Source organism: Somniosus microcephalus, chromosome 11, assembly GCF_052327205.1.
Source record: "Somniosus microcephalus isolate GS21.2 chromosome 11, FLI_Smic_1.0, whole genome shotgun sequence".
Lineage (NCBI taxonomy): Eukaryota > Metazoa > Chordata > Chondrichthyes > Squaliformes > Somniosidae > Somniosus > Somniosus microcephalus.
In genome coordinates, this window is record NC_140997.1 from 107,980,598 (window position 1) to 108,008,226 (window position 27,629).

The following is a 27,629-nucleotide window of genomic DNA, read 5'->3' on the forward strand; positions in this document are numbered from 1 at the left end:
TGGCAAGTGGGGGTCGGGCAGAGAGCAGGGGTCACGTAGTGAATGGCGATGGGGGTCGGGCAGGGAGCAGGGCACATTTTACGATGTTAAAGACGCTGTATAAATACAAGTTGTTTGTCATTGTACTCTGAGCCACCTCCATACGTTGGCCTTCCCACACCGTGTGCTGCACATTACCAGCCTCCCTGACGCAGCTCATTGTCGGTTTCTGCTCCTTCCAATGAGCTTCTATATCAATTTTTTATAACGAGTACATTTGTCCGAACCTCTCTCCACTCTCAATTTGAAGTTAATCACCTCTCCTTCACTTCCATACCTCTCTGTACATCTCTTTTGGTTATGGGATGGCCTGTGCAGTGTTTATATTACGATTTGGCCTATTTTTCTTCCAACAGGATTTCAGACAAGCAGCCACGAGGGCTGTTGGTGGTGAAGCTTGCCCTGTGCTGGACCAGGAGGGAGTGGCTCGAATCCTGTGCGAAGTATCTGAACTGCACCAGCTCCACGAGGATATACTGAGAGAGCTGGAGCACAGCATCACAGAATGGTACTTCAATAATCCTGTGTATAGTCTCAGTTCCAGTGGAAGCCACTCAGTGGGTGACTTTAAATCAAAGTTTGTGATAATCGAGGCTGTCGGGAACAAACTGTTGCGTCTGTATTAAGCAAAGACTTTGCATTTTATTGAAAGCTGTCTGTCAGGGATTAGAGATATCATCAACCAATGGGTGAGGCAACCAGATCAATCAAAGGGACCAGAACAAGCTGTAATGCCGATCGAAGCCACTCCTTCTGGTAATTTAACACTCCCATCAGAGCCCCTCCCTCTGGTACATTAATACGCCCATCAGAACCCCTCCCTCTGGTACATTAACACTACCATCAGAGCCCCTTCCTCTAGTACATTAACACTCCCATCGTAGCACCTCCCTCTGGTACATTAACACCCCCATTGAAGCGCCTCCTTCTGGTACATTATCAGTCCCATCAAAGCTCCTCCCTCTGGTATAGTAACACTCCCATTTGTTAAATCCGTGAATCTTGATGTATGGTGTCCTTCAAGAAATAGACAGAGACTGCAGAGGAACAATCAACAGGTGTTTACTGGAGGAGGGTTACTCTAAAACTAACAGTACAGATCCCTACTCAGGGTTTATATACAGGTGTGGTCACTGCCGGTACTACAGTATACAGGAGCTGCAAAAAGTAGTTCTCCCCTTAAAGGTACATACACTACAATTCCTCCCCTTTTAGATTAACAGTACCATAACATTCATTTAACAATTAACACTTTTAACATACAACATTAACTGAAAATAGTCCATTTATAAATTCAGTCTTTGGGGCGGCTTCCTGATCCTTTCTGGATAGCGCCTTTCCTGAGTGTCTTGCTCTTGATGCAGATGCGATTCTGGCCCCCTGTCGTCGGTTGGTTCATCAGCTTCCGATGCTACTGTTTCTGGGGTAGATGCTACCTGTATATCGGATTCATCACCAGGTACGCGAGACGTGGGGTTGACTCGTTCCTGTGACTCTAGGATCTGGTCGACATGGCATCTCACAATGTTCTCCCCAACATCCACTGTGTACATTAGTGGCCCCTGCTGTGTGCATATCATTCCTGGTTGCTATTTCTCTGTTCGGTAGTCACGGGCCAAGACTGGTTGCCCTACATTGAAGCTCCTTGTCGGCTTCTCATTGATGTGCTGGAATTGCTTATTCTCAACATCTCTTCGTACATTTGGTCTGAGCAAATCCAGACGAGATCTCAACTTTCGGTTAAAGAACATTATGGCCGAGGTCTGGTTGGTGACTGCATGTGTCGCATTTCTGTAGGCTAACAGGAAATTGTCCACCTTATGCTGCAGTGGAATGTCATCATCGCACATGGCCCTTACTGCCTTTTTAAAGGTTTGTACGAACCTCTCAGCCAATCCATTTGTGGCTGGATGATACGGGGCGGATGTGTAATGCCTTACCCCATTCCTTTTCATAAATTTCTGAAAATCTTCGGACACGAACTGTGGTCCGTTACCAGAGCAAATCTGCTCTGGCAAGCCATTCCTGGCAAATATGGTCCGTAGGACTGCAATCGTTTTCTCCGTGGTGGTGGAGGACATTTTGATCACCTCAGGCCATTTCGAGTGCGCATCCACGGCTATTAAAAACATTGAGTCCATGAATGGACCAGCAAAATCAATATGCACCCGTTGCCATGGAGAGGAGGGCCACTCCCATTAGTGTAGAGGGGCATGTGGTGGTGCATTTTGGACCTTCTTGCATCCTGAGCAGCTCTTTGTCAGGTCCTCGATTTGCTGATCGATCCCCGGCCACCACACATAAGCCCTAGCAAGGCTTTTCATTTTCACCCCTCCCAGATGGCCTTCGTGAAGCTCATTGAGCACTCTCTCCCTTAACTTGGGTGGAATTACCACTCGGGATCCACACATCAAGGTTCCCTGGCATACTGACAGCTGCTCTCTTCTGGATGAGAATGCTGGCAACAGTGAGTCGCCATGTGTTGGCCATCCCTTCACCATCAAGTCATATACCCGAGACAGTGTCGGGTCATTTCGGGTCTCCTTCTCTATATCCGCGTTAGTTACTGGCAAGCGTTCAATTATAGTTGAATAAAATATTTTGACAGGGTCCACTGCTGGTGCTTCCTCCGCTGTAGGCAGTGGCAGGCGTGATAGCCCATCAGCGTTTCCATGCTGTTTCGTGCCCTTATACTCTATTTCATATTGGTTCAGCCCTAGAAAAAGGGACCATCTTTGTAGCCATTGCGCAGTCATCACCAGAACGCCCTTCTTTGGATTAAAGATGGAGACAAGTGGTTGGTGGTCAGTTAGCAAGGTGAACTTCTGCCCGTGCAGATAGTGGTTGAACTTTTTCACTCCCCACACTAGGCTGAGGGCCTCCCTGTCAATCTGGGCGTAGTTACGCTCGGCTGAAGTTAGTGACCAAGACGCAAAGGCTACTGGCCTCTCCGAGCTGTCCAGGAATTTGTGCGACAGCACCGCTCCAATACCATAGGGTGATGCATCACACGCCAACCGAATTGGTAGTGCTGGGTTGAAATGAGCCAACACCTCTTTCGATGTGATCAATTCTTTGCACTTCTGGAAAGCTCATTTACATTCGTCATTCCACTTCCATGGTACCCCCATTTGCAGTAGGGTGTTCAGTGGGTGTAGTACTGTAGACAAATTCGGCAAGAACTTATGGTAGTAGTTCACCAGCCCGAGGAACGACCTCAGTTGTGACACATTTTCCGGTGCTGGAGCCTTGACTACTGCCTCAATCTTTTCAGGGGACTTATGTAACCCCTCTTCATCAATAACGTGGCCACAATACGAGATCTGCTTCTGGAAAAACTCACATTTGTGGCGATTAGCTCGGAGCCCATATTCCTTCAATCTAGTGAGCACCTGCTCCAGGTTGGCGAGGTGATCACTGTCATTTTCGCCCGTGACCAGGATGTCGTCCAAATAACACTGGGTCCCTGGAATCCCTTGCAGGACTTGTTCCATTGCCCTTTGCCAAATAGCCGGAGCTGATGCTACCCCGAACACCAGCCGGTTGTATTGGTAGAGACCTGTATGAGTGTTGATCGTGAGGTACTGTTTCGAGGCTTCTTCTACCTCCATTTGCAGGTACGCCTGGGCCAGATCAATCTTAGTGAAGCGTTTTCCTCCAGATAGCGAGGCGGAAATATCTTCAATCCGCGGAAGCGGATATTGTACCATGTGAAAGACTGGGTTCACTGTCACCTTAAAGTCCCCACAGATGCGAACCTTCTTTGGTTCCCCAGGCGTATTACTCAACGACCTCTTCATTACAGGAACGATGGGTGTAGCCCACTCGCTCCAGTCCACTTTGGACAGTACTCCAGAATGTACCAAACCTTCCAGCTCTGCTTCGACGGCTGGGCGGATCGCATAAGGCACCGGTTGCACCCATGGAATTCAACAATACCAGTGCTTTCCTGGCATCTGGCACTTCATTCGCCTTGCAGTACACTTCTATGCTTTCTGCATATGTCGCCTAATCTTCGACTTCATTTTCAAACGCTGTGACACTGCCACTATTCGGCATCCCTGGGTGTGGTTAGACTGGCTAAAAATGGCGTCTCCCGCGCTCTCCCTTCTCCGCTGTGGCTCAAAATAGCGTCTCCCGCGCTCTCCCTTCTTCTCCGCTGCGGCTCAAAAATGGCGTCTCCCGCGCTCTCCCTTCTTCGCTGCGGCTCAAATGGCATCTTCCGCACTTTCCTTTCTTCCCCCATGGACGCTGCTCAGCCCTTGAACACCGGCCGCGCTCTGCGCGTTTTCCTGCGTGACTCTCTCATTGATGCCGCTCGGTCCTGAACCCCGGCTGCGCCCTGTGCGCTTTACCCTCTCTCTCTGCTCCCGCCGATGCTGCTCGGCCTTTTCCTGTGCCGTCGGTCGGCTCTAGCTGCCGCTGTGCGGGAAGGGTCTGCGCCGTACCTGTTGCCAGCCTGCCTCACTGGAGTCCCAGCCGGATGGTTGACTCCCGTGCCTCTGAAATCGGCCTTCCTCTGCAGAGTTGCAGGTAGGTTCGAATCCCATCCTCGTCGCCTATGTTAAATCCGTGAATCTTGATGTATGGTGTCCTTCAAGAAATAGACAGAGACTGCAGAGGAACAATCAACAGGTGTTTACTGGAGGAGGGTTACTCTAAAACTAACAATACAGATCCCTACTCAGGGTTTATATACAGGTGTGGTCACTGCCGGTACTACAGTATACAGGAGCTGCAAAAAGTAGTTCTCCCCTTAAAGGTACATACACTACACCATTCGAGCCCCTCCCTCTATTACATTGACACTCCCATCGAAGCCCTTCCCTCTGCTTTATTAACACTCCCATCAGAGCCCCCCTCACTGGTACATTAACACTCCCATCGAAGCCCCTGCCTCTGGTACCTGACCACTGATTTAGTTTAAAGCCTCCTTTATTTGACTGCTCTTAGGTAGCTCCAGATAATCTCTCAGTTTCTACATGGCAATCTATATGACCCAGAGATTGCACAATGCACAAAGAATAAAAGACAGCAAACGTGCTTTCAAGTCTGTAATAACTCACAAAAGCAGTGAATATGGAAGAGACAGAACCTCAAGTAAACTTCATCCTTGCAGCAGTAAACTGCATCAGCAAAATAGATGTTGGAAGATGCACCATCATCTTGATGAATGTAACCGAGGGTTGCCCCTTGTCCATGAGTCAGAAGTTCACACCAGGATTGAGCGCAGAATCCAGACTGATACTGCTGTGAGGGGGGGTGGTCACAGTGAGTGAGTGAGGGGGGGTCACAGTGATTGCGTGAGGAGGGAGGTCACAGTGAGTGAGGGGGTCACAGTGAGTGAGTGAGGGGGGCTCACAGTGAGTGAGTGAGGGAGGTCACAGTGAGTGAGTGAGGGGGGCCACAGTGAGTGGGGAGTCACAGTGAGTGAGGGGCATCACAGAGGGTGAGTGAGGGGGCTCACAGTGAGTGAGTGAGGGGGTCAGAGTGAGTGGGTGAAGGGGGTCACAGTGAGTGGGTGAGGGTGGTCACAGTGAGTGAGTGAGGGGGTAACAGTGAATGAGTGAGGGGGGTCACAGTGAGTGAGTGAATAAGGGCATGGTCGCAGTGAGTGGGTGAGAGGTGTCACAGTGAGTGAGGGGGGGTCACAGTGAGTGAGGGGGGTTCACGGTGAGTGGGTGAGGGGGGGTCACGGTGAGCTGGTGATTTGGTGACGGGGGTCACGGTGAGGGGTTTCCGTGGTGAGGCAGTGCCACAGTGTGGGGCGTGCTATGGAGAAGGAGTGCCGTAATTTCCAGCTCAAATACTCGCAGTTACATCTGCACCATCTTAGACCTGGCCATGGATCCCCTCTATAATTCTTAACATAAGAGTTCAGTTTTATGAGCTTCTTCATAATTTAGACCTTGTCTCCTGCATTCTATCTTGTATATTAGCAAGGATTAGGAGGACAAGTGTCTGTAAAGTTATGGAGTGACATAACAGAGCTGGCTTCACCAGTGAATTGTAAAAGGGTAAATAAATTTTGTCCACATACTGCAAAAACCCTCCTGTTACCCAGGACAGGTACAGCACGTGATAGATACAGAGTAAAGCGCTCTCTACATTATCCCATCAAATACTCCCAGGGCAGGTACAGTACAGGTTACATACAAAGTAAAGCTCCCTCTACACTGTCCCATCAAACACTCCCAGGGCAGGTACAGCACGGGTTAGATACAGAGTAAAGCTCCCTCTACACTGTCCCGTCAAACACTCCCAGGGCAGGTACAGCACGGGAGAGATACAGAGTAAAGCTCCCTCTACACTGTCCCATCAAACACTCCCAGGGCAGGTACAGCATGGGTTTGATACAGAGTAAAGCTCCCTCTACACTGTCCCATCAAACACTCCCAGGGCAGGTACAGCATGGGTTAGATACAGAGTAAAGCTCCCTCTACACTGTCCCGTCAAACACTCCCAGGGCAGGTACAGCACGGGAGAGATACAGAGTAATGCTCCCTCTACACTGTCCCATCAAACACTCCCAGGGCAGGTACAGCATGGGTTAGATACAGAGTAAAGCTCCCTCTACACTATCCCATCAAACACTCCAAAGGCAGGTACAGCATGGGTAAGATACAGAGTAAAGCTCCCTCTACACTGTCCCATCAAGCACTCCCAAGGCAGGTACAGCATGGGTTCGATACAGAGTAAAGCTCCCTCTACACTTTCCCATCAAACACTCCCAGGGCAGGCACAGCATGTGTTAGATACAGAATGAAGCTCCCTTCACACTGTCCTGACAAAGTATCTCAGCCTCAGAGTGCATGCTGGGTGGGGTTCAGGGGGGTGAGGAGTGAATGAAGAGTGCGGGCCGGGTGGGGAGTGAATGAAGAGTGCGGGCTGGGTTGGGGGGTGAATGAAGAGTGCAGGCTGGGTGGGGAGTGAATGAAAAGTGCGGGCTGGGTGGGGAGTGAATGAAGAGTGCGGGCTGGGTGGGGGGGTGAATGAAGAGTGCGGGCTGGGTGGGGAGTGATTGAAGAGTGCGGGCTGGGTGGGGAGTGAATGAGGAGTGCGGGCTGGGTGAGGAGTGAATGAAGAGTGCGGGCTGGGTGAGGAGTGAATGAAGAATGCGGGCTGGGTGCGGAGTGAATGAAGAGTGCGGGCTGGGTGGGGGGGTGAATGAAGAGTGCGGGCTGGGTGGGGGGTGAATGAAGAGTGCGGGCTGGGTGAGGAGTGAATGAAGAGTGCAGGCTGGGTGGGGGGTGAATGAAGAGTGCGGGCTGGGTGGGGAGTGAATGAAGAGTGCGGGCTGGGTGGGGAGTGAATGAAGAGTGCGGGCTGGGTGGGGGAGTGAATGAAGAGTGCGGGCTGGGTGGGGAGTGAATGAAGAGTGCGGGCTGGGTGGGGGAGTGAATGAAGAGTGCGGGCTGGGTGGGGAGTGAATGAAGAGTGCGGGCTGGGTGGGGGGTGAATGAAGAGTGCGGGCTGGGTGGGGGGTGAATGAAGAGTGCGGGCTGGGTGAGGAGTGAATGTAGAGTGCGGGCTGGGTGGGGGGTGAATGAAGAGTGCGGGCTGGGTGGGGGGTGAATGAAGAGTGCGGGCTGGGTGGGGAGTGAATGAAGAGTGCGGGCTGGGTGAGGAGTGAATGAAGAGTGCGGGCTGGGTGGGGAGTGAATGAAGAGTGCGGGCTGGGTGGGGGGGTGAATGAAGTGTGACTGACTCCATACCTTTCTATCATCAGGGAGCAGACGGGTCCAAGGTTGGCTCATGTGATCTTAGCACGAGGGCCCAGGCTGAAAGTGTACTTCAGGTATATCGAGCAGTTTGAGTTTAACCTGGCACTCCTGGATCAATGCTGCTGCAGGTCACCGGAGTTCTCCACAGCGCTGCATGAGTTCGAGGTAATGTTCTGCAAATTCTCCCTCAAGTGTGTGAGGCAGGGATCGTAATTCACTCAAATCCTCCACCTAAACATTAATTTTTTTCTCTCTCAAAAGTGTTATCTGTTTTAGCAGCCTTATCAACCTCAGGTGCTGCCTTTAATGTCCTGTGAATCTGTTTCCCCAAATCACTCTGCTCTTACCCAGCCCCGAGCCGAGTCACATTCACAGTATAATTACTACTGTTATTTTTACCAAACTGTATCACCTCCCTCTTACTGACATTGAATTCCACCTGTCCCGTTTTAGCCCATTCCACCAGCTTAGCAATATCCCTTTGTAGCTGCCTTTGGTCTTGTAAAGAATTAACTGTTTCTCATATTTTGGTATCGCTTGCAAACTTTGAGTGCACTGGCTGCGGTTTGTGGGTAGAGGAATGAAGAGCGCTGGCTCGGGTTTGGGGGTAGATGAGTGAAGAGTGCTGTCTGGAGTTTGGGGGTAGAGGAATGAAGAGTGGGGGCTGGGGTTTGGGGGTAGATGAGTGAAGAGTGCTGGCTGGGGTTTGGGGTTGGATGAGCGAAGAGTGCTGTCTGGAGTTTGGGGGTAGAGGAGTGAAGAGTGCTGGCTGGGGTTTGGGGGTAGATGAGCGAAGAGTGCTGGCTGGGGTTTGGGGGTAGATGAATGAAGAGTGCTGTCTGGAGTTTGGGGGTAGGGGAATGAAGAGTGGGGGCTGGGGTTTGGGGGTAGATGAGTGAAGAGTGCTGGCTGGGGTTTGGGGTTGGATGAGTGAAGAGTGCTGGCTGGGGTTTGGGGGTAGATGAGCGAAGAGTGCTGGCTGGGGTTTGGGGGTAGATGAATGAAGAGTGCTGTCTGGAGTTTGGGGGTAGAGGAGTGAAGAGTGCTGGCTGGGTTTTGGGGGTAGATGAGTGAAGAGTGCTGGCTGGGGTTTGGGGGAATATGAGTGAAGAGTGCTGGCTGGGGTTTGGGGGTAGATGAATGAAGAGTGCTGTCTGGAGTTTGGGGGTAGATGAGTGAAGAGTGCTGGCTGGTGTTTGGGGGTAGATATGTGAAGAGTGCTGGCTGGGGTTTGGGGGTAGAGCAATGAAGAGTGCTGGCTGAGGTTTGTGTTAGATGAGTGAAGAGTGCTGGCTGGGGTTTGGGGGTAGATGAGTGAAGAGTGCTGGCTGGTGTTTGGGGGTAGATATGTGAAGAGTGCTGGCTGGGGTTTGGGGGTAGAGCAATGAAGAGTGCTGGCTGAGGTTTGTGTTAGATGAGCGAAGAGTGCTGGCTGGTGTTTGGGGGTTGATGAGTGAAGCGTGCTGGCTGGGGTTGGGGGTAGATGAGTGAAGAGTGCTGGCTGTGGTTTTTGGGTAGGTGAGTGAAGAGTGCTGGCTGGGGTTTGTGTTAGATGAGTGAAGAGTGCTGGCTGGGGTTTGGGGTAGAGGAATGAAGAGTGCTGGCTAGGGTTTGTGTTGGATGAGTGAAGAGTGCTGGCTGGGGTTTGGGTTTCAATTTCAAAATTGTGCCCTGAACCCCCAAGTCCAGCATGGCTTCAATACCTCCATTTTTGTCCAAGACCGTTTTGGTCTTGTCCTTGTTTCCATGTTCGAGGGTGTGCCTCTGAGTTTCTGTGTCTATACCCACCTGCTGACTACCTTCTTCACAACATTCAGTCTGGTCTGGGATCCTGTTCCCTCATGTCCTTTCCACCACCTCTCTCCACCTGTCCCATTTAAGAAATTCTTCATTACTGACTCAACCTTCCTCGGTTCACTGTCCCTTCTTGGTTTAAGTGTTTAGACGTCTCTCCTGTTTCCATCTCCCGATGTCATTTACCCCTACATGGACCTACCTCCACCAGCACCCTTTAGTATCCCTTCTAACCTTTCCTCAGTATGTACTGCTCTAGCTCCTGGTAAGCAGCGCACCATTCATAAGGTATTGGGCCAGAATTTGCTGGAGTGGGGCTTCTCATGGCATGCCGCATGAGTTTGATTTTTTTCCTCAGCTTCAGCTTGAAAAAAATTTGCGCTGCAAGTTGCTGGAAGTTCAAATGAATAAGGTCAATGAGGCATCTGGGACCTTGGTGAATGACAGGGCCAACAATCTCTCACCTTAACCAATAATGTTTAAAGATAGAGAAAGGAACAGAGGAACAAAAGAGAAGGAAATGGGGTGAATTTGAGTCATATTAGATGCAGAAAGACAAATAGAGAGGGATAGAATATATAGCACAGAAAAGGCCATTTGGCCCATCTAGCCTGCTGGTGTTTATGCTCCACATCAGTCTCCTCCCATTCCATCAGCCTTTCAGCATATCTTTCTATTCCCTTTTCTCTCATGTACTCATCTAGTTTCCTTTTGAACGCATCCAAGCTATTTGCCTCAACCACTTCCTGTGGCAGAGAGTTACACATTCTGATCACTCTCTGAGTAAAGACATTTCTCCTTATTTCCCTATTGGATTTATTAGTAACTATCTTGTATTTATGGCCCCTAGTTTTGGATTCTCCCACAAGTGGAATCATTCTCTCCACATCTACCCTGCCCAACCCATTCATAATGTTAAAGACCTCTGTCAGGTCACCTCTAAGTCTTCTCTTTTCTAAAGAAAAAAAGCCCCAACCTGTTTAATCTTTCCCAATAGCTGGAATTTCTCAGCTCTGGTACCGTTCTTGTAAATCATTTTTGCACTTTCTCCAGTGCTTCTATGTCCTCTTTATAGTATGGAGACCCGAACTGTGCACAGTACGGCCTGACCAGGGTCTTGTACAAGTTTAACAGAACTTAACCACTATTGAATTCTGTACCCCAGAAATAAATCCCAGTACTTTGTTTGCATTTTTAATTTTGTTGACCTGCGATGCTGCTTTAATGATTTGTTCACCTGTATACCTAGATTGCTTTTCTGTTCTACCCTATTGGATTGAGAGAGATAAAAAAAAGAGACAGAAAAAAGTAAGAAAAAAATTAAAAATTAAAAAATCCTCTCAGAACAATTTACTATCTGCAGGAATGAACTCCACATTTTGAACTTTTCCCTTTCTGGGCAGAGATGTTGAAGGGCATTGCAGGAAGATAAATCTCCTCATTAAGACTCTTGATTCTGACTGCAAGGGACCTATGCTTGACTTCACCAATCTTTTTCTCTTCACATAACTATAAAAGCTTTTACAGTCAGTTTTTATGTCCCCTGAAAGCTTACTCTCATACTCTATTTTCCCCCTCTTAATTAATCCCTTTTTCCTCCTTTGTTGGATCATAAACTGCTCCCAATCCTCAGGTTTACTGCTTTTTCTGGCCAATTTATATGTCCTCTCCTTGGATCTTATACTATCCCTAATTTCCCCTGTTAGCCACGGTTGAGTCACCTTTTTTGTTTTATTTTTATGCCAAACTGGGATGAACAAATTCTGTAGTTCATCCATGCGATCTTTGAACGTTTGCCATTGCCCATCCACCGTCAACCCTTTGAGTGACATCCCCAATCAATCCTACCCAACATGCACCTCATACCATCGTAGTCTCCTTTATTTAAATTCAGGACCCTAGTCTCTGAGTCAACTATTTCACTCTCCATCTTAATGAAGAATTCTATCATATTATGATCGCTCCGTGACTGGGGTACTGCAGGGATTGGTGCTGGGTCCCTTGTTGTTTGTGGTCTACATTAATGATTTGGATGTGAATGTAAAAGGTATGATCAGTAAGTTCGCAGAGGACATGAAAATTAGTGGGGTGGTAAATAGCGAGGAGATAGCCTCAGTCTGCAGGACGATATAGATGGGTTGGTCAGATGGGCGGAACAGTGGCAAATGGAATTTAACCCTGAAAAGTGTGAGGTGATGCATTTTGGAGGGACTAACAAGGCAAGGGAATACACAATGAATGGTAAGACCTTAGGAAAGACAGAGGATCAGAGGGACCTTGTTGTGCATGTACATAGATCCCTGAAGGCAGCAGAACAGGTGGATAAGGTGGTTAAAAAGGCATATGGGATACTTGCCTTCATTAGCCGAGGCATAGAATATAAGAGCAGGGAGGTTATGATGGAGCTGTACAAAACGCTGGTTAGGCCACAGCTGGAATACTGTGCGCAGTTCTGGTCGCCACACTATAGGAAGGATATGATTGCTTTGGAGAGGGTGCAGAGGAGATTCACCAGGATGTTACCTGGGCTGGAGCGCTTCAGCTATGAAGAAAGACTGGACAGGCTGGGGTTGTTTTCCTTGGAGCAGAGAAGACTGCGGGGGGACCTGATTGATGTGTACAAAATTATGAGGGGCATAGATAGGGTAGATAGAAAGGAACTTTTTCCTTAGTAGAGGGGTCATTAACAAGGGGACATAGATTCAAGGTAAGGGGCAGCAGGTTTAGAGGGGGTTTGAGGAAGAACTTTTTCATCCAGAGGGTGGTTGGAATCTGGAACTCACTGCCTGAAAAGGTGGTAGACATTCAAGAAGCATTTGAATGAGCACTTGAAATGCCATAGCATACAAGGCTATGAACCAAATGCTGGAAAATGGGATTAGATTAGACAGGGCTTGATGGCCGGCGCGGACACGATGGGCCGAAGGGCCTCTTTCTGTGCTGTATAACTCTATGACTCTATGACTCCGGCCCAAGGGGCCTCGCACAACAAGATTGCTAATTTATCCTTTCTCATTACATAATACCCAGTCTAAGATGACCCGATCTCTAGTTGGCTCCTCGACATATTGGTCCAGGAAACCATCCCGTATACACTCCAGGAATTCCTCCTCCACAGTATTGTTACTAATTTGGTTAGCCCAATCTATATGTAGATTAAAGTCACCCATGATAACTGCTGTGCCCTTATTGCACGCTTCTCTAATTTTCTGTTTAATGCCATCCCCGACCTCCGCATTACTGTTTGGAGGTCTATATACCACTCCCACTAACTTTTTCTGCCCCTTGGTATTTCTCAGTTCTACCCATACAGATTCCACATCATCAGAGCTAATATCCTTCCTTTCAATTGTGTTAATCCCCTCTTTAACCAGCAATGCTACCCCACCTGCTTTTCCTTTCTGCCTATCTTTCCTGAATATTGAATACCCCTGGATGTTGAGTTCCCAGCCTTGGCCTTCCTGGAGCCATGTTTCTGTAATCCCAATCATATCATATTCATTTACCTCTGTTTGCATAGCTAATTCATCCACCTTATTACGAATGCTCCTCGCATTAAGACACAAAGCCTTCAGGCTTGTTTTTTTAATGCTCTTAGATCTTTTTGAATTATTATTTACTGTGGCCATGTTTGATTTAAATCCTTGATTTCTCTGCTTGTCACCTTTGTTTTTCTCTTTCCTGTCTTTTGCTTTTATCCTTGCTTCCCTTTCCTCTGTTTCCCTGCTCAGGTTCCCAACCCCCTGCCATTTTAGTTGAAACCCTCCCCCAGAGCACTAGCAAACACTCCCCCTAGGATATCGGTCCCGGCCCTGCCCAGGTGCAAACCGTCCGGTTTGAACTGGTCCCACCTCCCCCAGATCGGTTCCAATGTCCCAGGAATTTGAATCCCTCCCCCTGGCACCATTCCTCTAGCCACATATTCATCTGAAATTTCCTTCTATTTCTACTCTGACTAGCACGTGGCACTGGTAACAATCCTGAGATTACTACCTTTGAGGTCCTGTTTTTTAATTTACCTCCTAACTCCCTATATTCAGCTTTTAGGACCTCATCCCATTTTTTACCTATATCGTTGGTACCTATATGCACCACGACAACTGGCTGTTCACCCTCCCCCTCCAGAATGCCCTGCAGCCGCTCCGAGACAACCTTGACCCTTGCACCAGGGAGGCAACACACATCAGCTCCCGACTCCAACCACTGTTGTTTGTGTTGATTTTTTTGTGACTGTGTTGCTTGTGTTGGTGTTTCTTGGTCTATGTTGATTGTGTTGGTGATTCTGTGGATCTGTTGCTTGTGTTGGTGTTTCTGTGTCTGTGTTAATTGTGATGGGGTTACTGAGGGATTGTTGATGGTGTTGGCATTTCTGTGGGTTTGTGTTTACTGTGTTTGTGTTTCTGTGGGTCGCTGTTGATTGTGTTGATTTTTCTCTCAATCTGTTTCTTGTGTTGGTGTTTCTGTGGGTCTGTGTTGATTGAGTTGGTGTTTCTGTGCGTCTGTGTTTCTTGTGTTGGTGTTTCTGTGTCTGTGTTGAATATGTTGGTGTTTCTGTGGGTCTATGTTGATTATGTTGCTGTTTCTCGGTCAGTGTTGATTGTGTTGGTGTTTCTCTGGGTCTCTTGATGATGTTGTTGTTTCTGTGGGTCTGTGTTGATCTTTCTGGGTCTTATTTGATTGTGTTGTTGTTTCTGTGGGTCTGTGTTGGTTGTGTTGTTGTTTCTGTGGGTCTGTGTTGATTGTGTTGGTGTTTCTGTGGTTCCGTGTTGATTATGTTGGTGTTTATGTGGGTCTCTGTTGATTGTGTGGTGTTTCTGTGGGACTGCGTTGATTATGTTGTTGTTTCTGTGGGTCTCGCTTGATTGTGTTGAAGTTTCTGTTGGTGTTTCTGTGGGTTGGTGTTGGTGTTTCTGCGTCTGTTGATTGTGTTGATGTTTCTGGATCACTGTTGATTGTGTTGGTGGTGATGGGTCTGTGTTGATGTTTCTGGGTCTGTGTTGATTGTGTTGGTGTTTCTGTGGGTCTGTGCTTATTGTGTTGGTGTTTTTGTGGGTCTGTGTTTATTGTGTTGATGTATCTGTGGGTTGCTGTTGATTGTCTTGATTTTTCTGTGGATCTGCTGCTTGTGTTGGTGTTTCTGGGCCTGTGTTTATTGTGTTTGGGTTTCTGTGGGTTTGTGTTTCTGTGGATCCTTGTTGATTGTGTTGGTGTTTCTGGGTCTTTGGTGATTGTGTTGGTGTTTCTGGGTCTGTGTTGATTGTGTTGTGAATCGTTGGGTCTGTTGATTGTGGTGGTGTTTCTGTGGGTCTGTGTTGATTGTGTTGGTGTTTCTGTGTCTGTGTTGATTGTGTTGGTGTTTCTGGGTCTGTGTTGATTGTGTTGGCTTTGCTGTGCCTGTGTTGATTGTGTTCGTGTCTCTGTGGCTCTCTGCTGATTATGTTGCTGTTTCTGGGTCAGTGTTTGTTTGTGTTGTTTCTGTGGGTCTCTTGGTCTCTTGGATTGTTGTTGGCGTTTCTGTTGGTCTGTGTTTATTGTGTTGGTGTTTCTGTGGGTCTATGTTTATTGTGTTGGTGTTTCTGTGGGTCGCTGTTGATAGTCTTGATTTTTCTGTGGATCTGCTGCTTGTGTTGATGTTTCTGGGTCTGTGTTGATTGTGTTGGGGATTCTGTTGAACTGTGTTGATTGTGTTGGTGTTTCTGTGAGTCTGTTGATTGTGCTGATGTTTCTGTGTTGATTGTGTTGGTGTTTCTAGGTCTGTGTTGATTGTGTTGATGTTTCTGTGTGTCTGTGTTGATTGTGTTGGTTTTACTGGGTCAGTGTTGATTATGTTGGTGTTTCTGTTTGTCTCTGTTGATTGTGTTGGTGTTTCTTTGGGGCTGTGTTGATTGTGCTGGTGTTTCTGGGACTATGTTGATTGTGTTGGTGTTTCTGTGGGTTTGTGTTGGTGTTTCTGTGGGACTGTTGGTTTTGTTGGCACTTCTGTGTGTTTGTGTTGATTGTGTTGATGTTTCTGGGTCTGCGTTGATTGTTGGTGTTTCTGGGTCTGTGTTGATTGTGTTGGTGTTTTTGGGTCTATGTTCATTGTATTTATGTTTCATGTGTCTGTGGTGATTGTGTTGATGTTTCTGTTGGTCTATGTTTATTGTGTTGGTGTTTCTGTGTCTGTGTTGAATGTGTTGGTGTTTCTGTGGGTCTATGTTCATTATGTTGCTGTTTCTGGGTCAGTGTTGATTGTGATGGTGTTTCTATGTGTCTCTTGATTGTGTTGGTGTTTCTGTTGGTATGTTTATTGTGTTGGTGTTTCTAGGTCTGTGTTGATTGTGTTGATGTTTCTGTGTGTCTGTGTTGATTGTGTTGGTGTTACTGGGTCAGTGTTGATTATGTTGGTGTTTCTGTTTGTCTCTGTTGATTGTGTTGGTGTTTCTTTGGGACTGTGATTGTGCTGGTGTTTCTGGGACTGTGTTGATTGTGTTGGTGTTTCTGTGGGTTTATGTTGGTGTTGCTGTGGGTCTGTGTTTATTGCGTTTGTGTTACTGTGGGTCTGTGTTGATTGTGTTGGTGTTTCTGGGTCTGTGTTGATTGTGTTGGTGTTTCTGGGTCTGTGTTGATTGTATTTATGTTTCGTGTGTCTGTGGTGATTGTGTTGATGTTTCTGTTGGCCTATGTTTATTCTGTTGATGTTTCTGTGTCTGTGATGAATGTGTTGGTGTTTCTGTGGGTCTATGTTGATTATGTTGCTGTTTCTGGGTCAGTGTTGACTGTGTTGATTATGTTGTTGTTTCTGTGGGTCTCCCTTGATTGTATTGATGTTTCTGTTGGTGTTTCTGTGGGTTGGTGTTTCTGTGTATGTTGATTGTGTTGATGTTTCTGATCACTGTTGATTGTGTTGGTGTTGATGGAGCTGTGTTGATTGTGTTGATGTTTCTGGGTCTGTGTTGATTGTGTTGGTGTTTCTGTGGGTCTGTGTTGATTGTCTTGGTGTTTCTGTGGGTCTGTGCTTATTGTGTTGGTGTTTCTGTGGGTCTGTGTTTATTGTGTTGGTGTATCTGTGGGTCGCTGTTGATTGTTTTGATTTTTCTGTGGATCTGCTGCTTGTGTTGTTGTTTCTGTGTCTGTGTTGATTGTGTTGGTGTTTCTATGGGTCTCTGTTGATTGTGTTGGTGTTTCTGAGTCTGTGTTGATTGTGTTCATGTTTCTGTGGGTCTGGGTGGATTGTGTTGATGTTTCTGTTGGCCTGTGTTGATTATGTTGATGTTTCTGTGGGTCTGTGTTGATTGTGTTGGTATTTCTGTGTGTTTGTGTTGATTGTGTTGATGTTTCTGTTGGTCTATGTTTATTGTGTTGCTGTTTCTAGGTCTGTGTTGATTGTGTTGGTGTTTCTGTGTGTCTGTGTTGATTGTGTTGGTGTTACTGGGTCAGTGTTGATTATGTTGGTGTTTCTGTTTGTCTCTGTTGATTGTGTTGGTGTTTCTTTGGGACTGTGTTGATTGTGCTGGTGTTTCTGGGACTGTGTTGATTGTGTTGGTGTTTCTGTGGGACTGTTGATTGTGTTGCTGTTTGTGGGTCCGTGTTGATTGTGTTGGTTTTTCTGGGTCTGTGTTGATTGTGTTGGTGTTTCTGGGTCTGTGTTTATTGTATTTATGTTTCGTGTGTCTGTGGTGGTTGTGTTGATGTTTCTGTTGGTCTATGTTTCATGTGTTGGTGTTTCTGTGTCTGTGTTAAATGTGTTGGTGTTTCTGTGGGTCTATGTTGATTATGTTGCTGTTTCTGGGTCAGTGTTGATTGTGTTGGTGTTTCTATGGGTCTCTTGATTGTGTTGGTGTTTCTGTTGGTCTATGTTTATTGTGTTGGTGTGTCTGTGTTGATTGTGTTGATGTTTCTGTGTGTCTGTGTTGATTGTGTTGGTGTTTCTGGGTCTGTGTTGATTGAGTTGGTATTTCTGGGTCTGTGTTGATTGTATTTATGTTTCGTGTGTCTGTGGTGAATGTGTTGATGTTTCTGTTGGTCTAAGTTTATTGTGTTGGTGTTTCTGTGTCTGTGTTGTATGTGTTGGTGTTCCTGTGGCTCTGTGTTGATTATGTTGCTGTTTCTGGGTCAGTGTTGATTGTGTTGGTGTTTCTATGTGTCTCTTGATTGTGTTGGTGTTTCTGTGGGTCTCTTGATTGTGTTGGTGTTTCTGTGGGTCTGTGTTGATTATGTTGGTGTTTATTTGGGTCTGTTTTGATTGTGTGGTGTTTCTGTGGGACTGTGTTGATTATGTTGTTGTTTCTGTGGGTCTCCCTTGATTGTGTTGATGTTTCTGTTGGTGTTTCTGTGGGTTGGTGTTGGTGTTTCTGTGTCTGTTGATTGTGTTGATGTTTCTGGATCACTTTATTGTGTTGGTGTTGATGGGGCTGTGTTGATTGTGTTGACGTTTCTGGGTCTGTGTTGATAGTGTTGGTGTTTCTGTGGGTCTGTGTTGATTGTGTTGGTGTTTCTGTGGCTCTGTGCTTATTGTGTTGGTGTTTCTGTGGGTCTGTGTTTATTGTGTTGGTGTATCTGTGGGTCGCTGTTGATTGTTTTGATTTTTCTGTGGATCTGCTGCTTGTGTTGTTTCTGGGTCTGTGTTGATTGTGTTGGGGTTTCTGTGGGACTGTGTTGATTGTGTTGGAGTTTCTGTCGGACTGTGTTGATTGTGTTGGGGTTATTGTGAGCCTTTGTTTATTCTGTTGGTGTTTCTGTGGGTCTGTGTTGATTGTGTTGGTGTTTCTGGGGTTGTGTTGATGTTTTTGGGTCTGTGTTGATTGTGCTCAGCTTTCTGTTGCACTGTTTTGAGTGTGGATGTTTCTGGATCTCAATTGATTGTGTTGATGTTGCTGTTGATCTGTTGTTTTAGTGTTTCTGGGTCTGTGTTAATTGTGTTTGGGTTTCTGTGCTACTGTTGATTGTGTTGGCGTTTCTGTGGGTTTGTGTTGATTGTGGTTTTGTTTCTGGGTCAGTGTTGATTATGTGGGTGTTTCTGTGGTTTTGTGTTGATGTTTCTGTGGGTCTGTGTTTATTGTGTTTGTGTTTCAGTGCGACTCTGTTGATTGAGTTGATTTTTCTCTGAATCTGTTGCTTGTGCTGGTGTTTCTTGGTCTGCGTTGATTGTCTTAATTTCTCTGTGGATCTGCTGCTTGTGTTGATGTTTCTGGGTCTGTGTTGATTGTGTTGGTTTTTCTGTGAGTCTGTGTTTAATATCTTGTTGTTTCTGTGGGTCTGTTGATTGTGTTGATGTTTCTGTGTTGATTGTGTTTGTGTTTCCATGGGTCTGTGTTGATTGTGTTGGTGTTTCTGTGTCTGTGTTGATTGTGTTGATGTTTCTGTTGGCCTGTGTTGATTGTGTTGATGTTTCTGTGGGTTTGTGTTGATTGTGTTCATGTTTGTGTGGGTCTGTGTTGATGGTGTTGGTGTTTCTGTGGGTCTATGTTGATTGTATTGGTGTTTCTAGGTCTGTGTTGATTGTGTTCGTGTTTGTGTGGGTCTGTGTTGATGGTGTTTGGGTTTCTGTGGGACTGTTGATTGTGTTGGCGTTTCTGTGGGTTTGTGTTGATTGTGTTTTTGTTTCTGGGTCAGTGTTGATTATGTGGGTGTTTTTGTGGTTTTGTGTTGATTGTGCTGATGTTTCTGTGGGTCTGTGTTTATGTTTCTGTGGGACTGTTGATTGAGTTGATCTGCGTTGATGTGTTGGTGTTTCTGTGGGTCTGTGTTGATTGTGTTGGTGTTACTCTGAGTCTGTTTTATTTCTGTTGGTGGATCTGTTGCTTGTGTTGGTGTTTCTGGGCCTGTGTTTATTATGTTTGTGTTTCTGTCGGACTTTGTTGATTGTTTTTGTGTTTCTGTGGGTTTGTGTTGATTGTGTTCATGTTTGTGTGGGTCTGTGTTGATGGTGTTGGTGTTTTTGTGTTTGTGTTGATTGTGTTCAAATTTCTGAATCTCTCTTGATTATGGTGTGGAGATGCCAGTGTTGGACTGGGGTGGACAAATGTACGAAATCACACAACACCAGGTTATATTCCAACAGCTTTATTTGAAATCACAAGCTTTCGGAGCACTGCTCCTTCATCAGGTGGTTTCTGTAGTTTTGTGTTGATGTTTCTGTGATTCTCTGTTTATTGTGTTTGTGTTTCTGTGGGATTGTTGATTGTGTTGGTTTTTCTGTGGGTCTGTGTTGATTGTGTTGGTGTTACTCTGAATCTGTGTTATTTCTGTTGGTGTTTCTGTTGGTCTCTGTTGATCATATTGATTTTCCTGTGGATCTGTTTCTTGTGATGGTGTTTCTGGGCCTGTGTTTATTGTGTCGGTGTTTCTGAGGGTCTGTGTTGATTGTTTTGGTGTTTCTGTGGGTCTGTGTTGATTGTGTTGGAGTTTCTTGGTCTGTGTTGATTGTGTTGTGAATTGTTGGGTCCGTTGATTGTGTTGGTGCTTCTGTGCGTCTGTGTTGATTGTGTTGGTGTTTCTGTGTTGATTGTGTTGGTGTTTCTGTGTTGAGTGTGTTGGTGTTTCTTGGTCTGTGTTGATTGTGTTGCTGTTTCTGACTCAGTGTTTGTTTGTGTTGTTGCTTCTGTGGGTCTCTTGATTGTGTCGGTGTTTCTGTGGTTCTGTGTTGTTTGTGTTGGTGTTTCTGTGGGTCTGTGTTTATTGTGTTGGCATTTCTGTGGGTCGCTTTTGATTGTCTTGATTTTTCTGTGGATCTGCTGCTTGTGTTGATGTTTCTGGGTCTGTGTTTATTGTGTTTGTGTTTCAGTGCGTCCCTTTTGATTGAGTTGATTTTTCTCTGAATCTGTTGCTTGTGTTGGTGTTTCTTGGTCTGCGCTGATTGTGTTGGTGTTTCTGTGGGTCTGTTTTGATTGTGTTGGTGTTTCTGTTGGACTGTGTTGATTGTTTTGGTGTTTTTGTGGGACTGTGTTAATTGTGTTGATTTTACTGTGAGTCTTTTTTTATTCTGTTGGTGTTACTGTGGGTCTCTGTTGAATGTGTTGGTGTTTCTGTGGTCTGTGTTGATTGTGTTCCTGTTTCTGTGTGTCTGTGTTGATTGTGTTGGTGTTTCTGGGTCTGTGTTGATTGTGTTCGCGTTCCTGCCTGTCTGTGTTGATTGTGTTGGTGTTTCTTTGTCTGTGTTGATTGTGTTGTTGTTCCTGTGGGTCTGTGTTGATTGTGTTGGTGTTTCTAGCCCTGTGTTGATTGTGTTCATATTTGTGTGTGTCTGTGTTGATGGTGTTTGGGTTTCTGTGGGACTGTTGATTGTGATGGCGTTTCTGTGGGTTTGTTTTGATTGTGTTTTTGCATCTGGGTCAGTGTAGATTATGTGGGTGTTTCTGTGGTTTTGTGTTGATTGTGTTGATGATTCTTTGGGTCTCTGTTTATTGTGTTTGTGTCTCAGTGTGTCTCTTTTGATTGAGTTGATTTTTCTCTGAATCTGTTGCTTGTGTTGGTGTTTCTGGCTCTGCGCTGATTGTGTTGATGTTTCTGTGGGTCTGTGTTGATTGTGTTGGTGTTACTCTGAGCCTGTGTTATTTCTGTTTGTGTTTCAGTTGCTCTGCATTGATCGTGTTGATTTTCCTGTGGATCTGTTGCTTGTGTTGGTGTTTCTGGCCCTGTGTTTACTGTGTTTGAGTTTCTGTGGGACTGCGTTGATTGTGTTTGTGTTTCTGTGCATCTTTGTTGATTGTGTTGGTGTTCCTGGGTCTTTGTTGATTGTGTTGGTGTATCTGTGGGTCGCTGTTGATTGTTTTGATTTTTCTGTGGATCTGCTGCTTGTGTTGTTGTTTCTGGGTCTGTGTTGATTGTGTTGGGGTTTCTGTGGGACTGTGTTGATTGTGTTGGAGTTTCTGTCGGACTGTGTTGATTGTGTTGGTGTTATTGTGAGTCTTTGTTTATTCTGTTGGTGTTTCTGTGGGTCTGCGTTGATTGTGTTGGTGTTTCTGGAGTTGTGTTGATGTTTCTGAGTCTGTGTTGATTGTGTTCAGCTTTCTGTTGGACTGTTTTGAGTGTGGATGTTTCTGGATCTCAATTGATTGTGTTGATGTTGCTCTCGATCTGTTGTTTTGGTGTGTCTGGGTCTGTGTTAATTGTGTTTGGGTTTCTGTGCGACTGTTGATTGTGTTGGCGTTTCTGTGGGTTTGTGCTGATTTTGGTTTTGTTTCTGGGTCAGTGTTGATTATGTGGGTGTTTCTGTGGTTTTGTGTTGATTGTGTTGATGTTTCTGTGGGTCTGTGTTTATTGTGATTGTGTTTCAGTGCGACTCTGTTGATTGAGTTGATTTTTCATTGAATCTGTTGCTTGTGCTGGTGTTTCTTTGTCTGCGTTGATTGTGTTGATTTTCCTGTGGATCTGTTGCTTGTGTTGGTGTTTCTGTGGGTCGCTGTTGATTGTCTTGATTTTTCTGTGGATCTGCTGCTTGTGTTGATGTTTCTGGGTCTGTGTTGATTGTGTTGGGGATTCTCTTGAACTGTGTTGATTGTGTTGGTGTTTCTGTGAGTCTGTGTTTAATATCTTGTTGTTTCTGTGGGTCTGTTGATTGTGTTGATGTTTCTGTGTTGATTGTGTTGGTGTTTCTATGGGTCTGTGTTGATTGTGTTGCTGTTTCTGTTGGCCTGTGTTGATTGTGTTGATGTTCTGTGGGTTTGTGTTGATTGTGTTCATGTTTGTGTGGGTCTGTGTTGATGGTGTTGGTGTTTCTGTGGGTCTGTGTCGATTGTGTTGGTGTTACTCTGAGTCTGTGTTACTTCTGTTGGTGGATCTGTTGCTTGTGTTGGTGTTTCTGGGCCTGTGTTTATTATGTTGGTGTTTCTGTCGGACTTTTTTGATTGTTTTTGTGTTTCTGTGGGTTTGTGTTGATAGTGTTCATGTTTGTGTGGGTCTGTGTTGATGGTGTTGGTGTTTTTGTGTTTGTGTTGATTGTGTTCAAATTTCTGGATCTCCCTTGATTGTGGTGTGGAGATGCCAGTGTTGGACTGGGGTGGACAAATGTACGAAATCACACAACACCAGGTTATAGTCCAACAGCTTTATTTGAAATCACAAGCTTTCAGAGCACTGCTCCTTCGTCAGGTGGTTTCTGTGGTTTTGTGTTGATGTTTCTGTGAGTCTCTGTTTATGGTGTTTGTGTTTCTGTGGGTCTGTGTTGATTGTGTTGGTGTTACTCTGAATCTGTGTTATTTCTGTTGGTGTCTCTGTTGATCATGTTGATTTTCCTGTGGATCTGTTTCTTGTGTTGGTGTTTCTGGGCCTGTGTTTATTGTGTTGTTGTTTCTGAGGGTCTGTGTTGATTGTGTTGCTGTTTCTGTGGGTCTGTGTTTCTTGTGTTGGTGTTTCTGGGCCTGTGTTTATTGTGTTGGTGTTTCTGAGGGTCTGTGTTGATTGTGTTGCTGTTTCTGTGGGTCTGTGTTGATTGTGTTGGTGTTTCTTGGTCTGTGTTGATTGTGTTGTGAATCGTTGGGTCCGTTGATTGTGTTGGTGCTTCTGTGGGTCTGTGTTGGTGTTTCTGTGTTGATTGTGTTGGTGTTTCTGTGTCTGTGTTGAGTGTGTTGGTGTTTCTAGGTCTGTGTTGATTGTGTTGCTGTGTCTGACTCAGTGTTTGTTTGTGTTGTTGCTTCTGTGGGTCTCTTGATTGTGTCGGTGTTTCTGTGGTTCTGTGTTGTTTGTGTTGGTGTTTCTGTGGGTCTGTGTTTATTGTGTTGGCATTTCTGTGGGTCGCTTTTGATTGTCTTGATTTTTCTGTGGATCTGCTCTGGGTTGATTATGTTAGTTGTTCTGTGGGTTTGTGTTGATTGTGTTGGTGTTTCTGGGAATGTCTTGATTTGTGTTGGTGTTTCTGTGGGTTTGTCTTGGTATTTTTGTGGGTCTGTGTTTAATGTGTTTGTATCTCTGTGGGACTGTTGATTGTGTTGATGTTTCTGTGGGTCTGTGTTGATTGTGTTGGTTTTTCTGTTGATGTTTGTTGATTGCATTGGTGTTTCTGGGACTGAGTTGATTGTGTTGATGTTTCTGTGGGTCTGTGTTGATTGTGTTGGTGTTACTGGGTCATTGTTGATTATGTTGGTGTTTCTGTTTGTCACTCTGGATTGTGTTGGTGATTCTCTGGGACTGTGTTGATTGTGTTGATGGTTCTCTGTTGCATGTGTTGGTGTTTCTGTGGGTCTGTTGATTGTGTTCCCCGACAGCTCTGGGAGATTATTTGTGTCCTCCTTTGTGAAGACAGAACCAAAGTATGTATTTAATTGGTCTGCCATTTCTTTGTTCCCCATTATAAATTCCCCTGATTCTGACTGCAAGGGACCTACCCTTGACTTCACCAATCTATTTCTCTTCACATATCTATAGAAGCTTTTACAGTCAGTTTTTATGTTCCCTGAAAGCTTACTCTCATACTCTATTTTCCCCTCTTAATTAATCCCTTTGTCCTCCTTTGTTGAATCTTAAACTGCTCCGAATCTACAGGTTTACTGCTTTTTCTGGCCAATTTATATGTCCTCTCCTTAGATCTTATGCTATCCCTAATTTCTCTTATTAGCCACGGTTGATTCACCTTTTTTGCTTTATTTTTATGCCAAACAGAGGTGAACAAATTATGTAGTTCATCCATGCGATCTTTAAATGTTTCCCATTGCCTATCCACCGTCAACCCTTTGAGTAACATTCCCCAATCAATCCTATCCAACTCGCACCTCATACCATCATAGTTTCCTTTATTTAAATTCAGGACCCTAGCCTCAGACTCAAATACTTCACTCTACATCTTAATGAAGAATTCTATCATATTATGATTGCTCCACCCCAAGGGGTCTCGCACAACAAGATTGCTAATTAATCCTTTCTCATTACATAATACCCAGCCTAAGATGGCCTGATCTCTAGTTGGTTCCTCAACATATTGGTCCAGGAAACCATCCCGTAAACAATCCAGGAATTCCTCCTCCACAGTATTGTTACTAATTTGGTTAGCCCAATCTATATGTAGCTTAAGGTCACCCATGATACCTGCTGTGCCCTTATTGCACGCTTCTCTAATTTCCCATTTAATGCCATCCCCAACCTCCGCATTACTGTTTGGGTGTCTGTATATAACTCCCACCAATGTTTTCCGTCCCTTGGTATTTCTCAGCTCTACCCATACAGATTCTACATCCTCAGAGCTAATATCCTTCCTTAAAATTGTGTTAATCTCTTTAACCAGCAATGATACCCCACCTCCTTTTCCTTTTTGCCTGTCTTTCCTGAATATTGAATACCCCTGGATGTTGAGTTCCCAGCCCTGGTCAGCCTGGAGCCATTTTTCCATAATTCCAATCATATCATATCCATTTACATCTATTTGCGCAGCTAATTCATCCAACTTATTACGAATGTTCCTCGAATTAAGACACAAAGCCTTTAGGTTTGTTTTTTTTAACACTTTTTGACCTTTTAGAATTATTATTTACTGTGGCCATGTTAGATTTAAACCCTTGATTACTCTGAATGCCACTTTTGCTTTTCTCCTTCCTGTCTTTTGCTTCTATCCTTGTTTCTCTTTCCACTGTCTCCCTGCACAGGTTCCAAACCCCCTGCCATTTTAGTTTATACCCTCCCCCACAGCACTAGCACACACTCCCCCTAGGACATCGATCCCAGTCCTGCCCAGGTGCAAACCATCCATTTTGTACTGGTCCCACCTCCCCCAGAACCGGTTCCAATGTCCCAGGAATTTGAATCCCTCCCCCTTGCACCATTCCCCTAGCCATGTATTTGTCTGAAATATCTTTCTATTTCTACTCTGACTAGCACATGGCACTGGTAGCAATCCTGAGATTACTACCTTTGAGGTCCAATTTTTTAATTCACGTCCTAAGTCCCTATATTCAGCTTTTAGGACCTCATCCCGGTTTTTACCTATATCATTGGTACCTTGATGCACCATGACAACTGGCTGTTCACCCTCTCCTTCCAAAATGCTCTGTAGCCATTCTGAGACATCCTTGGCCCTTGCACCAGGGAGGCAACATACCATCCTGGAGTCTTTTTTGCAGCCGCAGAAATGCCTATCTATTCCCCTTAAAATAGAAACCCCTCTCACTATAGCTCTCCCACTCTTTTCCCTCCCGTCCTGTGCAGCAGAACCACCCACGGTGCCAGGAAGCTGACTGCTGCTGCCTTCCCCTGTTAAGCCATCTCCCTCACCAATATCCAAAGCAGTATATCTGAGAGGGGGATGGTCACAGGGGACCCCTGCACTACCTGCCTGCGCCTATTACTCTGCCTGGTGGTCACCCACTCTCTTCCTGCCTGTGCAGCCTTTACCTGCGGTGTGACCAACTCCCTAAATGTGCTATCCATGATGTCCTCGTGAGTGCTCCCGTTTGTATCCACTCGCAGCTCCAGCACCGCAATGCAGTCTGTCAGTAGCTGCAGCTGGATACAATTCCTGCACACATGGTCGTCAGGGACACAGGAATTGTCCCTGATTTCCCACATAGTGCAGGAGGAGCATACCATGACGCCGAGCTGTCCTGCCATGACTTACCCTTTAATTAATTCAAATTAAATTAAATCAAATCAATCCCACCAATTACACTCCAATTGAATGATATACTCAAGGGCCCTTGTTTAACAGTAGTCCTCGCTACACAACAGAGACCCTAGAAACTATAAACCACAAAATTTAAGTTTGGAAAAAATGAGAAAGAGAGAAATACTCACCAACTAATCACTTACCTGCTTTCTGGTGACGTCACACTTCGATTACTTTTTACTTCTCTCTCCCGCTCTCGGAGCTCTGAGACTGGTAAGCCTACCTGCGCCTTGGGCTCTCCTTTTATCACCGGCGCCGCTCCTCCCAGGTCCGCACTGCCGCCGCCGCTGCTGCTGTGAGGCCTACCTGTGCCTCGGGCTTGCCTTTTATCACCGCCGCCGCTCCTCCCAGGTCCGCACTGCCGCCACTGCTGCTGCTGTGCGGCCTACCTGTGCCCCGGGCTTGCCTTTTATCACCGGCGCCGCTCCTCCCAGGTCCGCACTGATGCCGCCGCTGCTGCTGTGGGGCCTACCTGTGCCTCGGGCTTGCCTTTTATCACCAGCGCCGCTCCTCCCAGGTCCGCACTGCCGCCGCCGCTGCTGCTGTGAGGCCTACCTGTGCCTCAGGCTTGCCTTTAATCACCACCGCCGCTCCTCCCTGGTCCACACTGCTGCTGCTTTGGGGCCTTCCTGCGCCTCGGTCTCACCTTTTATTACTGCCGCCGCTCCTCCCAGGTCCGCACTGCCACTGCTGCTGCTGTGGGGCCTACCTGTGCCCCGGGCTTGCCTTTTATCACCGGCGCCGCTCCTCCCAGGTCCGCACTGATGCCGCCGCTGCTGCTGTGGGGCCTACCTGTGCCTCGGGCTTGCCTTTTATCACCAGCGCCACTCCTCCCAGGTCCGCACTGCCGCCGCCGCTGCTGCTGTGAGGCCTACCTGTGCCTCAGGCTTGCCTTTAATCACCACCGCCGCTCCTCCCTGGTCCACACTGCTGCTGCTTTGGGGCCTTCCTGCGCCTCGGTCTCACCTTTTATTACTGCCGCCGCTCCTCCCAGGTCCGCACTGCCACTGCTGCTGCTGTGGGGCCTACCTGCACCTCGGGCTCACCTTTTAGCGACACCACCACTCCTCCCAGGACCGCACTGCCGCTGCTGGTGTGGGGCATACCTGCGCCAAGGGCTCGCCTTTTATCACCGCCGCCGCTCGCCCCAGGTCCGCACTGCCCCTGCTGCTACTCTGGGGCCTACCTGCACCTCCAGCTTGCCTTTTATCGCCACCGTCGCTGCTCCCAGTTCCGCACTGCCGCTGCTGCTATCCACTTTGGTGGCAAAAACATGAAGGCAGATTATTACCTGAATGGCAATAGATTGGGAGAAGGGGAATTGCAACGAGACCTGGGTGTCCTTGTGCACCAGTCGCTGAAGGTAAGCATGCAGGTGCAGCAGGCGGTTAAGAAGGCAAATGGTATGTTGGCCTTCGTAGCGAGAGGGTTTGAATACAGGAACAAGGATGTCTTGCTGCAGTTGTACAGGGCCTTGGTGAGACCACATCTTGAGTATTGTG

The 27,629-nt window shown here is 46.5% G+C and overlaps 1 protein-coding gene across 1 annotated transcript in view; it reads left to right on the top strand.

Moving 5' to 3' along the window:
- LOC147110818 (FYVE, RhoGEF and PH domain-containing protein 5-like) overlaps nucleotides 1-27,629 on the top strand; it is a 1,561,072-nt gene that overhangs the window by 776,115 nt on the left and 757,328 nt on the right. Inside the window, exons 6-7 of the mRNA XM_085999968.1 lie at nucleotides 396-547; nucleotides 7,769-7,928. Of these exons, the coding sequence (XP_085856094.1) occupies nucleotides 396-547; nucleotides 7,769-7,928 (312 nt within the window). The remainder of the gene's footprint in view (nucleotides 1-395; nucleotides 548-7,768; nucleotides 7,929-27,629) is intronic.